Below are 16560 nucleotides of genomic sequence, written 5' to 3'. Positions count from 1 at the left end.
TTCACCTGAAAAGAGAAGCCACAAACAAGGCTGAGCTTCTAAGCTCAACAAGACTTAACTGACCGGTGGGAAAAACTACTCCACCACGTCTAGACATGCACGGCTCTTTGGCTGAGGGGTTTGTTTGCCAAAAGCAACTATGTTAGATCCTTATTTTCAAGTTTTAGCTCAGATTCTAAGTTCATTAACCAGTCTATGTTGGCAACTTATACTAAGCAAACATAGATCCAACTTTATGTATATAAGTTCAACATCAAGACCATGTCATCATCAGACTCCTTCATTACTCAGTGTAGCATTGCGATCAAGCAGTCTCAAACTGTGAGAGGCAGACGAATCAATTCGAGTTCTTTAACCATGCATGGTGAACCTAACATCATGACATCCGCGCACCACCGAGGATCGCTTCCTGTGTCGGCCTTCCCCATCAATTCCCTAACCCGTGTTAGGTCCACTTCCTTTGGTGCAAGGTTCCACAGATCCGGCCTCTGCCGTTCTATGACCACACTTGCCACCACGTGCGGCCGTAGGGGAACTTCGTTCCAAGGACAGTGGAGCGACCGCGCACGTCCAGATTCAATCAGGTACTAGGCTTCCCCATCCCATACTGGGTATGAGATTAGTACTTTCAAACACTTGATCACGAACACCGCCACTGTCGGGCCTTAACAGGTTTAATAAACAGACGGGGCGATCAGCCGACCACCAAAAGAGTTAACCATAACCCTGCCCCGTCCATTGTCCTTATAGTTGTAACAGAAGAAAACAACCAACTCCAATAACTCGCGAGTGACAGGAAATCACTCGGCTTTTACCGATTCCTATTTAAGCATTGCAACTAGTCGACCCAACAGACTAGTGTACATTTCAAAGGAACTATGGCATGCATCTATGGTTGCAAACAACTCCTATACGTAAATGCACACTCATGAGAAGGAAGGCATACGCAAGTTTGGAAAGATGGGTTCATGCTCCGAGACTTGCCTTCAAGCGGAAGGGAGGGAAACTAGTCCTCAGCTGGAGCTGCTTCGGCTTCTGGGATTGGCAGCTCAGCTACAGCTCTGTCTTCAGGCGTCGGGTGTACCTCGTAGACGCCGTCGGCGAGGTGTAACTCTACACGAATGCAAATGCAAGAGTTAGTGTTTAGACGGTTATTTCAACAACACTTGCAAGTTAAAGCTCGGACACTTGTAGCAAGGCTACAAAAAGGTGGGGGAAGTTCACTATAGTTGGGGAAGAATAGGATAAAAGGGTTGGATGGGGATAAACTTAGGATCTGACCCTTAAACTTAAGGAATAACTGTGTCGGGGTCCTCAGACTTAACACCGGGGAGTCTCCGATATTTTGCACAGATGCCCTTGGGTCAAGGAAAAGGATACAGCCGAGCCCTCAGGCGAGGTGATAAGGGTCGGCGAAACAGACAGGGTCGGACGAGACGGAAAAGGGGTCGGGCGAACCGGAAAGGGGTCGGCAGCTTACCTTCAGGTTTATAGGTGAAGCTTGGGGTCGGGAAGGAGCAGACTTGGGCGGAAAGACTTAAGCACTAAGGCTTGAGCGGCGGCGAGGTTTGACGGTGCTCTGGCGGCGGTGCTTCTTGTGGGTAACAAGAAAGCTCTAGCACAGCGCGAAGGAGCAGATGGCTGGGTGGATTGGGGAGAAGCGGGTCTGAGTGGAGAAGGGAACTTTTTGAGATTTCAGCGGAAGTCCTCAGGTGCGCTCAGAGTAGGGGCGGTGAAACAGCAATGGCGAAGGAAACTCCGGTGGGACTCTGGTATGCCTTTTTATAGTGGTGTGGAAGAGAGAGATTTCGAGCAGCACGAAGACCGGGAAGAAAAAGATGGATTGTGCTGCCATGGCGGCGATTGAGCGGCGATGGGCGGTGGAACAGAGCTTCGGAGATACGGTCTTCGGCCATTGGGCACTGGAGACAAGGCGGCGCAGGCGCGGTTTTGCCGGGGTTTAGATTTGGCGAAGGCGAGCGTAGCCCAGTCGCGTCGAGTGGCGGATTTGACTAGTGTGACAGGGAGAAAGGCGCTACAAGCAAGGTTGCAACAGGCGAAGTGACAGGGCGAGCGGCGGCGCGGGCGAGCGCGAAACAGCGGCATTGCCGGAGCACGCACTGGTGGGGCGAGAAAAGGAGCTGTCGCGGCCGGAGTCAGGGTCGGCGAGGGAGGTATCATTGTGGAGCGAGTTCGTGGGCGGCGCGACTGTGGAGAGGCGGGAAAACCGGAAGGCATCGGGTCTTGCAGCCGGGGATCCGGGCGAGATGATGGGCGCGGGTCGTGAGGCGGTCTTACGCGGCAGCGGCAAAACTCTTCCACAGCGGCGACGGGGCACCTTGGCGCGGCCGGCGAGGGCGTGAGCGAGACGAGGCGAGGCAGAAAGGATTGCAGAGGGGCTTTCACTGCGATTGGGGAGGAGGGCGCGTGGATCCATCCTGTCGTGGCCGGTGACTGGGCGAAGCGGCGGGCGTCGAAGAGATCAAGCCACGCGGCGGGGAAGCTCTGAAGCGGGCGCATGCTGCTCGGGCGCGTCTGCCTCGGGAGATCCGGGGAGAAAGATTTTGGGTCCACCAGTCAGTCTCGGTTGTTCCACAGCTCCAAGATTGAAAGGAACACTGCCTTTGGGGACTCAGAAGGAACCAGCAGTTTTGGTTGGGTTCTCAGGGGTCGGGACTAAGAACCGGTTTTGGAGCGGTTAAGCTCAGGGGAGCTGAGACAAAGGGATTAGGGACTTTCGGTTGAAGATTAACTCGGCTGATCAAACAAGGTCGTTACACGTCCATAACAAAACAAGCAACTCCAGCAACCACTATCAAGGGTCCATCAGAAGATCATGATGATCGAGGTAGACTAGAGGACTCCTTTTATCGACTACATTAAAGAGCACAGGCTACCTTCCGACAAGACACAGGCAGAACAAGTCTCATGGCAAGGCAAAAGCTACATTCTAATCAGAGATAAACTCTACAGAAGAGGAGCATCCTCGGGAGTACTCATGAAATGCGTTACTCGCGAAGATGGCAAGGACCTCTTGGAGGAAATACATAAAAGAATCAGCGGGAATCACGCATCCTTAAGAACAATAGTAGGCAAAGCTTTCAGAGTAGAATTTTATTAGCCAACTGCACTGGCAGATGCAGTGGACTAGTCCGCAGGTGTCAAGGCTGCCAGTTTTTTGCCAAGCAACAACATGTTCCCATCTACAAACTCATCACTATACCTCCAACATGGCATTTCGCATGCTGGGGGCTCGACATGATTGGTCCGCTCCCAACAGCCCCAAGAGGATTCAAATGAGTACTCGTCACCATTGATAAGTTCACCAAATGGATCAAAGTGAAACCAATCACCAACTCCAAAGCTGACGAGGTTCTAGACTTCCTGGACGAAATAGTTCACCGCTATGGTTTCCCAAACAGGATCATCAAAGATCTGCGCTCAGACTTCAATAATCACGAGTTCTGGGAGTACTGCGAGAACAGTGGAATTGACATTCGTTATGTCTCCATTGCTCACCCAAGAGCCAATGGCCAGGTCGAGTGTACCAACGGCATGATACTTGAAGCTCTCTAGAAAAGGTTGCATGACATCGGTAACACCAAAGGAGGCAAGTGGCTTAAAGAATTACCCAACGTTCTCTAGGGACTACGTACTCAACCATGCAAGCCTACTGGTTAGTCACCCTACTTCCTTGTCTATGTGTTAGAAGCCATACTTCCTACTGACATCATGTGGAGATCCCCTACGGTCAAGCAATACGATGAAGGGGTAGCAGAGGAAACAAGGCTCCTAGACCTTGGTAGCTTGGAAGAATCATGTTGTGCAGCACTCGTACAATCAGCAAGATACCTTAAAGGACTACGCCGCTATCACGATCGCAACATCAAAGAACGTTCTTTCAACATTGGTGACATGATCTTCAAGCGCATTCAAGACACAACGGGGCTACACAAACTCAACTCACCATGGGAAGGGCCTTACGTCGTGTCCAAAGTCACAGGACTAGGATCGTATAGGCTACAGCAACTTTCCGGCGAACAAATCGCAAACTCCTGGAACATTGAGCACCTATGTCATTACTACCAATAGTCAACTGACTCAATGGCACTGTACTAAGGCCACTGGACTCAATCTTTCATTTTTGATTAATAAATTTCCTATGGGCAACTACCGACTACTCATCCGTGCCTACAACTAGCAGCTCCCAAAGGTGGGTCAGCTGCAACTTGAGCTACTCAGCTCTACGAGCCTCCACGCTCTGATTTTGACTTGTTTTCAACAAGTCTAGCAACTCACAAAGGCGGGTTAGCTGCAACTTGAGCTACTCAGCTCTACGAGCCTCTGCGCTCTGACTTCAACTTGTTTCAAACAAGCATTTTGAGCTATACAGCTCCACGAGCCCTAGCGCTTTGTTTTTTCACTTGTCAACACAAGACTATATGAGTTCTCCACAGTTCATACAGTGGCCTACAATCGCAATTTGAGCTATCTCTTGGCTAACAAGTTCCTTAAGCATCAGTCTTTTGCAACAAACAAATAAAGAGTACACAAAACTACTCATCTCATTTCTTACATGCAACTTTCGTATTAATGTTTGCAGGATTACAACAATTAACCCTACTTTAAGAAGTCGGGGTGTTCAGAGTACAACACAAGTGCACAACAACGACTGCAAGCAACTGCCTACTGGCAGTTACAACAGAACTTCCAGGCTGGGATTTCAAATTATATCACAAGGATACACTTGAGCCTGGTGACTACTCGCAGTCCACGAGGAAGAACCACCAAGAAGCAAGGAGTGCACGCAAGGAAGCTACGCTCTAGGCAGTTGTGCCCTTCTCCTTCCCTCGGCGGTGTAAGGATACAAGGTAGGCTACACTAGCGCAAATCAAAATTTTTCTACCGCGTAAACCAGAAAAACTGCCGTATAAGGATCACGGGATTACCGCTCGACGCACTGATGCGGAAGATGTAGATTCGCGTCGATGCAGCGAAGTCGATCAGCATAGTCGAACGTAGTCGATCACGTCGACGTCCAGTAGCTCCTCAACAACTCATCCACGTGCAACAAGATCGTCTTCGTGCCGCAGCTCATTGTCAGCTCATTGTGGCTCGTCGGCGGCTCGCCGGTGGCTCGTCCAAGTGCTGTAGGTGCAACACCTCCAAGGTATCCACCCGTGCAGGGAGGAAGCGTCACAAGCCAGACTGCTAGATCCGCACGTTGCCACAGGCGAGGGCGTGGGAGGCGCGGCAGATGTGTTTCGCCAAAAAGGTGTAAACCCTAGGGCGCCCCCACCCCTCTATTTACAGAGGTTCCTGACGGGCCTCTGGGTCCGAGGCCCATTAGTACTTCTAAACCTAATCCAACTCGGATCACATCCGAATTAAGCTTCCAGCCCCTTAAGTGTGTGACCCTATGGGTTTGGATACATATAGACATGGCCCGAGTACTCCTACTCGGCCCAATAGTCGGTAGCGGCCTCTAGCAAGACGTGCCAACTCCTATACGCACACGAAGATCATATCAAATGAACCGTCACAACATTATGTACATGATATTCCTTTTGCCTCACGATATTTGGTCTAGCTCCAAGCCGACCGCTCTTTCTCAATCCTGTGATTCGGAATCCCTTTGTAGGTTAACTGTTAACCGTACGTAGCATGGCCATGCATTTTTGGATCCGATCACTCGAGGGCCCAGAGATATCACTCTCAATCAGAGAGGGGCAAATCCCATCTTGATTGACCATGTCTCACAGCATGCTTCCTGACAAACCTGAAAGCTACCTTTATAACTACCCTGTTACGGTGTAGCGTTTGATAGCCCCTAAGTGAGTCGATTCACATCTCGAGTACATGCGACAATCTCAGGTCTAAGGATAAAGCGTACTTGTTGTGTAAAGCGAGAACTACTTCTCGTGTTGGGTCAGTCCTAGCACATGTCTCCACATGTGCCCACATTATTAGTTTAACATCTCCATGTCCATGACTTGCGAAACATAGTCATCAACTAATACATGTGCTAGTCTAATATTCATGTGTGTCCTCGCATGAACTCCGACTAGGGACAACTTTAGAATAACCATACAAGTAAAGAGTTTCACAAACAATTCACATAATTGCAAATCAGTTCAAGTAGCCTTTAATGGATATTCAATGAACACAATACATAAATCATGGATACAGATGTAATATCATCATCTCTATGATTTCCTCTAGTATACCTCCAACAGTCTCCCACTTGCACTAGAGTCAATCTAGAAGGTATCTAATACCCATAGCTCTTACATGCGCATCATGCTTAGCCTGCGGGAGTGGTTTTGTCAACGGATCAAAAATGTTCAGGTCCGTGTGTATTTTGCATATCTTGATCTCACCCCGGTTAACGAAGTCTCGAATGAGATGAAATCGCCGCATTACATGTTTGTTATTCTAGTGATTCCTTGGCTCCTTTGCTTGCGCAATTGCCCCATTATTATCACAGTAGAGATTCAATGGGCTGGACGCATTCGGGAACACACCAAGCTCAATAAGGAAATTCCTTATCCAAACACCCTCCTTCACGGCTTCCGAAGCCGCGATGTACTGGGCTTCTGTCGTAGAATTGGCCACCGTCTCCTGCTTGGAACTCTTCCAACTAACAGCACCACCATTTAGCGTGAACACAAATCATGATTGTGACTTTGAATCATCTCTGTCGGTTTGGAAGCTACCATCGGTGTAACCTGTTACAATGAGCTCCTCCTCACCTCCATAGACGAGGAACATATCTTTAGTCCTTCTCAAGTACTTAAGAATGTTTTTCACCACTGTCCAGTGACTCACCCGGATCAGACTGGTGTCTGCTTGTCATACTCAACGCATATGCAACATCTGGGTGAGTACTTATCATTGCATACATGATAGATCCAATAGCCGAGGCATATGGCACTCTACTCATGCGATCCCGCTCATCAGCAGTCGAAGGACACTGAGTCTTGCTGAGATGTATGCCATGTGACATAGGCAAGAACCCTTTCTTCGCCTCTTCCATGCTGAACCGCTTCAACACTTTGTCAATGTAAGTATCTTGGCTTAATCTTATAAGCCTTCTCGATCTATCTCTATAGATCTTAATGCCCAGAATATACGCCGCTTCCCCTAAGTCCTTCATCGAAAAACTATTTTTCAGTGAAGTCTTTACAGACTCAAGCATAGGAATGTTATTTCCAATCAGCAATATGTCATTCACATATAATATTAGAAATACTACAGAGCTCCCACTAACCTTCTTGTAAACACAAGACTCTTCTTCGTTCTTGGTGAAGTCAAACCCTTTGACCACTTCATCAAAACGAATGTTCCAACTCCTAGATGTTTGCTTCAATCCATAAATGGATCTCTGAAGCTTTCATACCTTTCCAGCATTTTTCGGATCGACAAAACCCTCGGGCTGTATCATATACACGTCCTCAGCTAGGTTTCCATTCAGGAAAGCTGTCTTGACATCTATCTGCCATATCTCATAATCGAAATAAGCAGCTATAGCTAGAATAATCCGAATGGACTTAAGCATCACTACGGCCGAGAAGGTCTCGTCGTAGTCAACTCCTTAAACTTGTCGAAAACCTTTTGTGACAAGTCGTGCTTTATAGATGTGAACATTTCCATCCATGTCCTTTTTCTTCTTATAGATCCACTTGCACTCTATGGCTTTAACACCATAAGGCGGGTCAACCAAGTTCCAAACTTGATTGTCTCCCATGGACTCTATTTCGGATTGCATGGCACTCTGCCATTTTTGGAGTCTGGGTCCATCATTGCTTCTGCATATGTCGCAGGCTCATCATTGTCCAACAATAATATTTCCCGCATTTCGCGGAGCCTTGCCGACTTTCGTGGTTGTGGCGGTGCTTCTCTTGCCATGGGTATCTCAACTTGTTCTGCTACGTTAGCATCACTCATTGATTCTTGCCTGATCAGCTCATCTTGAACTTCTTCAAGATGCACTATCTTTCCACTCTTTTCTCCTTTGAGAAACTCTTTCTCTAGGAAAACCCCGTTCCGAGCGACAAACACTATGCCCTCTGAGTGAGTCGATTCACATCTCGAGTACATGCGACAATATCAGGTCTAAAGATAAAGCATACTTGTTGTGTAAAGTGAGAACTACTTCTCGTGTTGGGTCAGTCCTAACACATGTCTCCATATGTGCCCACATTAATAGTTTAACATCTCCATATCCATGACTTGCGAAACATAATCCTCAACTAATACATGTGCTTGTCTAATATTCATGTGTGTCCTCACATGAACTCCGACTAGGGACAACTTTAGAATAACCATACAAGTAAAGAGTTTCACATACAATTCACATAATTGCAAATCAATTCAAGTAGCCTTTAATGGATATTCAATGAACACAATATATAAATCATGGATACAAATGTAATATCATCATCTCTATGATTGCCTTTAGGGCATACCTCCAACAGGCGGTGGCATAGACGGAGACTAGGGTTTCACGCACTCCAGTTCTGCTGCCCTTCATCAACACCCTCTCCCTCTTACAAGTACTCAGAACTGGACTTCAAGCACACATCGTGTACTTGAGTCTCATCCCGAGATGTTGTAGAGAGAGTAAGCAGTCAGCACCACGCCTCCATCCTCGACCAGACAACTGGATAAAGACCGTGAAGCACATCATCCTTCACCCCGTGAGCTCCAACATGGTTACTACCAGAGAGTAGGGGAAAAGACCAAGCACACGACATATCCTCCTATGAGGATTCTTCTAGCATCGCAATTATCTCTCCTAGCGAGGAGATTTGTGGAGGGAATGTGGAACCTCACTACGAGGAATCTTCTAGCACTGGGGCACTCATTGGAAACTTGCTACTATCAAAGAGAAGCAACCTAAGGCCAACCATCGCTATACTCGGATCCATGTCTCAGCAACAGCAGCTGGGGGACTATTTATAACCAGAAGGCCAGGCAGAATAAGCGCATTTGTGACTCCACAGTAACTCGACTTGTCCTACTCAAGGACAACATCCATGTGAAAGCCTGCCTGAGCATAATCAAAATTCGAACGTGAATTGTTCAGAACACAAACCGCCAAGTCCTTCACAGTACACTCCTGTGTCCTTGCAACTTTATGGCAATAATGCAACGATCACTACGATCACATACGCACTCTCCACAACCATCTGCAGGAATTGGGGCCTACATGAAAGACTACTCACAAGACTAGCCATTGGAGATCTACAAGAAAACACTCATTTATACAATGGTTGTCACCCCAAGAGAAATAGCATATACTTGTTCAGACACATCAAGTCTATCGGTAAAATTACAAGTCAATACAGTGACCCGAGACTACTCTAAATTAATAAAGCCCGCTACATGCTCAGCGACCGGCTCCAGTTCCTCCCAATACTGTGTATATGTTTCATCGCTACAATCTCTGCTGATATCGCCAAGAACTACTTGCAAACAAGTTTCGCAATATTGGTGATCTGGGCCGGTGCATCCCTCAATCTCGCAATTAAGGGGCGGGACTCCACTCCTTCTTCGGGAGGCTCTATCACATCAACCAAAGTCTGCGCTACGTCAGATAATTCTTTAAGATCTTGCTCTTTCTTCTGCAATGAAGCCGCATGACTTCTGACAGCAAGCATAGCTTCGGCCAACATAACAACGAAGTTTCGCTGCCGACCCCTCTCTTTTTCGCAGTTTTCCCTCGCCTCCGCTAACTGAGCCGTGAGCTATTCAACCTCATCAGCGGCGCAACTATGTGCATTCCTCCAATCCAAAACGTGACTTCTAAGTCTGGCCTCACCCTTTAGCTCTACAAAGGAAGAAGACAACACAGTCAGAAAGATCAACAGAATACAGAATTTGTATCAACAAAATATGAGTGCAAGTACTCACCCTCTAGTTTCTGCTGCAAAGATTTGTTGCGTGTTGCCAAACGACACCTCTCCACTTCAAAATCATGCCTTTGAATTCGAAAGGACTCAACGGCATCTTGATATTTCTTCAAGAAATCAGCAGTACGGCGGCGCTCCTCAGTTATATCTTTTTCCAATTGTGCCACATGGCGCACAGCCTCACTCTGTTCTTGGACAATTTGGATATTTTTGTGGGATCTTTCATATAAATCCTGCACAATCAAACAATTAGTACTCTTCACAAGTACAATTGGTGTCAGGCTACGTAATTAAGCACTCAAATGCAGTTTCAAGAACTCACCTGAGTATAAACCATCATTTGTTGATGCAAAGTCACAAAGTTTGATATCGGTGGCAGCTCTTCCAGGGGCCTTTCAAAAATTTCAACCTTCTGTGCCAACTCCGGAGCCTCGGCCGCCACACTAGCCCTCACACTCGGTGTAAGGATTAGCTGTTGAGAAAAAGAAGTTCCAGCCTCTGAGACATTCTTATCTGCTGCATGATTAGTAGCTGGCACAACTCCTTCCCAGATGCCATGACACTCTGTGAGACTACTACAGCCCCCTCTTTGATGCTCGCCACTGTTGTAGTTGTTCCAACCTCAGCTGCGAGAGAAGGTTTGTCATTAACATTCTCGGGGGCTGGCAGTGCTGGATTCTCAAGCGAACAAATTACATCCCACAGTATGGCGGCTGCGAGATTCACTGCAACTGTTTGCGCCGGCTCTTCAATTGTCAAATCAACAACGCGCATCAGAGTCTACGCCTGATGGATTTTCAACCAGTTCTAAGTTCGTTTCTTCGAGAACAATATCCTTGGAAGTCCTGATATCAAACAAGATTCAAGATCAATAAAGCAACTACTATCAAAGTCGGTAATCACACCATTACAATAGAATACTTACTTGGTGGATCGGGGAGGAACTCGTCGACATTTCTTCGTCACGGGGGCTGGCTATACACTCGGAGCTGGCTCATTAGCCGATACGGGTGGCAACTCCTCAATGTCTTCACCAAGACCTAAAAGAACCATCTCAGAGATAATGTACGCGTACTACTAGTACTCGCGTACTCACCGCTAGCATGGACTTCGGGCAAGGAGGCGTCAGAAACTGCCTCAGGCGTTTTCACAGTTCCACTTATAGCAACTTCTGACAGGTCACCTGCTCTGCCACTCAAAACTTCAAGTTCAATGGCCTCAGCAGATGTTTCCAAAGAAATCATGCTGGCAGCCGCGTCTTTCGCTATCGTGACTAAATCATCAAAAGTAATCTCGGCAGCTCCGTACGTCACGTCCACGTCCTCCTCAATGTCCTCATCCACATCAACAACCTGCAAGCACAAAATAGGACAATTAGACTACTCAAGGAAGTTATGTAAGTACTCATACTCCAGAAAGGTAACTATCGGTGGTGGAGCTTTGAACGTCTCCAAATGCTTGCTAACCGATCATTTATGCACAACGGTCCGTCTCTTTTTCGGCATTGGAGCTTGGACCCCTTCATGACCAGCATCTTCCGCCGGACGCTTCGAAGTATCGGCCCCAGTTTGATAACCTTTAAGAACTCAAGACTGCACAAAAGTATGATCAGACAACTCAGAATCAGATGACACTATATCTGAATCACCAAGCAACTTAGAGTCCTCATTCTCCTCCTCCTCTTCTAAGGGATCATCAAGCAAGCGCACATAGTACACAGATCTCGTGTTTTTTGCAACATCAGCATCAGGAGGAGGAGGAGGAGGAGAAAAGTATAAAAAAACATCCTCCTGCATAAGGAATTACTGGTAGGCAAACATGATGACCACTAATTATGGGTACTCAAAAGGAAAGCAAGTTACCTCTCTGGGCTTAAACCAGTTGTCAAACTCTTGGACAGACTCATCAACCTCGAGCACTCCTTGGAAATTCTTGAAAAATTTGCCCAACAATTCTTCAACTGCTTCATCAGATATATCATTAGCAGACATCCGTGAAGGATCATCAAAACCTGAGTACTCATAACCCCAAGTTTGGCGCAGCAGCAACGGTTGTACTCTTCTTTTCAAAAGTTGGCAGCCACATTAACTCCAGACAGCCTGGCCTTCTTCAAATCTGCAATCCTCTGCAGCAACTCGGCCACCTGATGACTATCCTCAATACCAGGCTCTTCGAGCCACTAGCTCAAGTACTTCGGCCGGTACCCGGTGATCACTAGCATTGGAGGATCATGGTTCTCAATGTAAAACCACTTTTCCTTCCAGACGTCATGGGACGCTGGAGTCTCATACTCCAGATACAGATCAGAGTCCCTTAGCTGAAACCCCACGCCTCCGAGTACCGCCATCTTATCTTGACTAGAAAAGGCTTGCAACGGAAAAGCTTGCGGAACAAATGAAAATAGGGTTGTATCCCGAAATATGCTTCATAGAGATGCACAAAAATTGCGATATGCAATATCCCATTGGGGTTCAGATGAACAAGCTGAAGGTCATAAAAGTTGAGGATACCTCTAAAGAACACCGATGTAGAAACATCGAGTCCTCTCTCCACAAAGTGAGCCCAAATCACTGTCTCTTTTGGATGGGTCTCAAAATTCCAGGCATTACCATAGGCACACCTCTAATTCACGACAGCTTCCTCCTACAATAGTTTCGCATCTACCAACTCTTGGATGGCCTCTTTCCTCATGGTGGACATCTTCCAAGCACATGCTTGATTTGGTGGGGCGGTCTGATCCGTAGGCCCACATTTGGGTGGGGGAAGCTGCGGCTCTTTCCCCTTCTTGGTTTCCTTCGTCGATCCCTCTGCGGCCTTTCCCTCGGATTTGTCGATTTTCTTCCCTATCTTCTTCACACGCATCACCACGGGGTGCGTAAGGGGAGGAAGAGAAAACTACTTGAGGTTGCTAGTTTTGGCTGATGGCGACGACGGCGCAAGCGGCGGCGCTAGGGTTTTTTCAAAGATGGAGAATGACAGATGCGAATGGCTGGAAACGTAAACCACGGAGGCTACCAGCCTTATCTTTTATAACACCGCAATGGATCTAAAACGGCCCCGAGATTCTGGCAACGCAGCCGGTAATTTTGATACGGTCTGATACTCTCAAGATTTATCACGAGATTGAAGTCCAATGGTCACGTCGATCATGGTTGACCCCTTCATCGCCTGAGCGTAGTCGATCAAAGCACTTGGGGGCTGCATACACTTCACCCATCGGACAAAATTTTCTTTTTCTTCAGAGATTAAGGAAAGATGAAGAAAATTCAGTTTGACCCTCAGCCTGATTCTTCGATTCAACCTAAGGCTCGGGGGCTACTCCATATGGAGTGCGATTTTCATCGCACTTACATATAAAAACTTGAAGACAAATAACTCAAAACCAATGTCAGAATGAGGCAGGAGTACCTTCCAGCCGCATGACAGTATTCAGGTACTTGAAGACTAGCCACGATAGAAGTACTCAACGAGCACCGAGGACTAGTCGAGCAATGTCTGCTGAGTACTCAGAACCCTTTCATTTGACTACAAAGTACTCGAGGGCTTGTCGACCATACATGCCTGGACCCACCAGAGGGTCTATACGGACCCACTCAAGGGGACATACTTGAGACGTCTCAGGACATGAAGACTACGCTACAGGGCAACGTAGACTACATGGAACTCCTGAAGGACTTGTCGGAATACAAGGAAACTACTCTGCTGAGTTAGAGCAGGACTCTATATCTTGTCCGACTAGTACTCTTATACAAAATACTAACAAAATACTACCAAAATACTACCATGTAACCCTGCTCCCCTGATGTATAAAAGCGGGCAAGGATCCCCTCAAAACAAGTTCAATTGAATACGAGCATACAACACATAGGACGTAGGGTATTACGCGATCTAGCAGCCCGAACCTGTCTAAATCGTGTTCCTGCGTCACCATCGACTCCTTGATTTCGGCAACACCCACCAACCAAAACTCTATCTCGAGTACTCCCTTGATAGGTTGCCGGGTTAAAACACCGACATATACTAAAATTTCCTACACTCTAAATTTTGAATAACAAATCTAAAATTATTTACTTGTCATTAAAAACTTTGAAACTATGTATTACTAAAATTGTGCATGTCTTTACTTTCAAGTTGCTAATGTACTCCCTCCGTAAAAAAAAAAGTTATTCTAGAACAAATATGTCTAAAAAAACAAGTAATTATTACCCTATTTAGTATTGCACGTGCATGCAGCTTAGCACCAAATATGACTAGTAAATAGGGACAAAGTGACAAACAAGGTCCTTACCGATACATCCTAAAATTCCTAAATTGACTTTGTTTTTTTAACCAAGGAGTAAACATTTCACCACAAGAAGTACGAAGAAACAAATCTTGTGCAATTTTACCATAAAGGATATAACCTGATTTATGGTTCTTTTCTTGCCCATAAAATTTGTCTGAGTACATTTGTATATGCACAAAAGATCAACGGAAAATGTGGGCTCAGTCCTAACACTTGCTTTTGCCCATGCACAACACAACAATTGAAGTGCGTTGTTAGTAATTGTTTTTCAAAAAGAGATCAGAAAGATAGCATTTCAAGTTGTTAACTCATCTAAACATGCATTGTCGGAGAGCGTGCATTGCAACACACACATGTAGTGCGGATTTTTTTTCTACCTTCCACATCATCTAACAACTTACGCATCGATTTATATGACATATTTATCGATAATTTATATGTACCCAAGGTTATGGCACCTGGAGTGTATTTTACTTAAAAGAAACCTTTGTATAGCAAGAACACCAATGAACACTACATTTTACCTTTATTTTCTTTTTCATAACAAGCGCAATTATCCGACCACGAAACAGCCAAAAACGGAAAACCACGCCACCCTTCACCCTCCGTTGCACATCCACCGACTCCAGCTAATTTCCATCCTCATAAATAGCTCCCAGACTCTCCTGAATTAACAACGACGCCCTCCACGTATCCCCACTCCGCCCCCTTCGTTCTCCCAGAATTCGCGAAGCAGTCCCTCCGCCCCGACTTTCGTCAGGCTTTTCCCGCCAGGATGGCCTCCGGTTCAGGAAAGAAGCAAGACGGCAACCAAACCAAAGAACCGGTCGAAAGCGAGGAGTCCAATGCCGCCACCGCCGTGGCCGCAAAGCCGCCTCCCCCCGCTCCGCCCTCCGAGCGCCTCCAAGAACGGGCCCATGGGTCACCGGAAGCCGGAGGCCGGAATTCCTCCGCTGCCACCACCGCTGAGGCAGCGGCTGCGGCCCAGCGGAAAGGCATGGGGATCGGGGCTACTTCCTGCCTGCGCTACGCGGGCGGCAAGCCCCCACTCCCGCCCCTGGCCGCCTCCGTCTCGAGAGCATGGGAGCCGAAGTACGCGACCGGCAAGCCCCCACTCCCGACCCATGCCGTCCGCGCCTCGAAATCGAAAGGCAAGAAGCCGATGTCCGACGCGGAGGTGGTGAAGAGCGGCATGGAGGTGAGGGCTAAGTGGAAGGATATGAGGGAAGGGCGAATGTATATGAAGGAGGTATTCGACGAGCTGTTGGAGGAGAGCAAGGCGAACGCGGAGATGGACCAGGAGGACGAGCCGGAGGGAACGGCGATGCAACAGGAGCAGGTGCGGTTTCTTGGATCTTTCGACTGCGTTCTTGAGTTATTCCTGCTTGCTTGTGATTTGGGAAATCGAATCCTACCGTTCTTGAGGACCTTGGGGAGGATTTAGTGGCTGGAGCCAAGGAATTGTGTGGCATCCGAGATTGGGGACTTTGTCTTTCTGTTCTTCTTGCACTAGCAACGATCTTTCGGTGATTATGTAGGTGCGCGTTCTTGCGCTGTTGTATTCAACTCTTCTTGCACTGTTTAGTTTAATGTCTGAAACTGGCATGGAAGCCCCAAAGCATAAATGTGAATAGGTGACAAGACTGGATAAGTTTTGGTTTTCTTTTTTCTGCTCCCTTGCTGGAATATTTGACTTCGATGTTAATTCTGGAACAGATGAAGTCAGCAACAATATGGCCTGAAAATTATTACAAGGGATCGATCTGGAGAAAGGTATTACATGACTGTATATTTCTTACATTTTTACTTGTAATTGGTGGCTGGTGCGAGCAGTCTTGTGACAATTTGTGTTTGAGATGGGATCTCTCTGTCTTCCAATATGAAATCTTGAGATGGTAAAGTTAATTGTGGCAAGAAATCATGTACAAAATGGTGTAGGATCAGAGGGTAGAGATAAAAGCATGGGCAAATGCTACTGAATTCAGTTTCTGTCCATCCCAGATTAGATGATTGTTGATTACTCATAGGCCCTCTTGTGATCTGATATGGAATTTCAAGAAAATAAATGATGTTGTTGTGATGTGCTATAAAATCTCTAAAAACTCCAAGGTGTTATTACTTGCATTGATTTAATTAACGGCCAGTGTTTGGCTTATTCTTCATTTTATGACAAAATGTAATGGTAATTGAGGGCAATATCCTGGTTGTCGTGTTGGTAAGACAACCGGTCAACTTGAAGCCAAATATACATGATTTAGTGTTGATGAATGGTCTAACAGTCTGAAGTTAGGCATACATGAGAATTAGGCATCCACTGACGAGATAGATAGGCGTATACTTGTGTATTCTTCTTCTGATGGC

General features: G+C 46.7%; 1 protein-coding gene across 1 annotated transcript; it reads left to right on the top strand.

The window, feature by feature from the left end:
* The first annotated feature begins 15101 nt into the window (after positions 1 to 15101).
* On the top strand, positions 15102 to 16291 carry LOC140221419 (uncharacterized). The gene is made up of 2 exons (XM_072291010.1): positions 15102 to 15538; positions 15916 to 16291. The coding sequence occupies exons 1-2, from the start codon at positions 15197 to 15199 to the stop codon at positions 16096 to 16098; spliced, it is 525 nt and encodes a 174-aa protein (XP_072147111.1). The 5' UTR covers positions 15102 to 15196; the 3' UTR covers positions 16099 to 16291.
* Positions 16292 to 16560: the final 269 nt, after the last annotated feature.

The sequence above is a fragment of the Setaria viridis genome, chromosome 1 (assembly GCF_005286985.2).
Source record: "Setaria viridis chromosome 1, Setaria_viridis_v4.0, whole genome shotgun sequence".
NCBI classification, from domain to species: Eukaryota; Viridiplantae; Streptophyta; class Magnoliopsida; order Poales; family Poaceae; genus Setaria; species Setaria viridis.
This window is presented reverse-complemented; position numbering and strand designations above follow the sequence as displayed.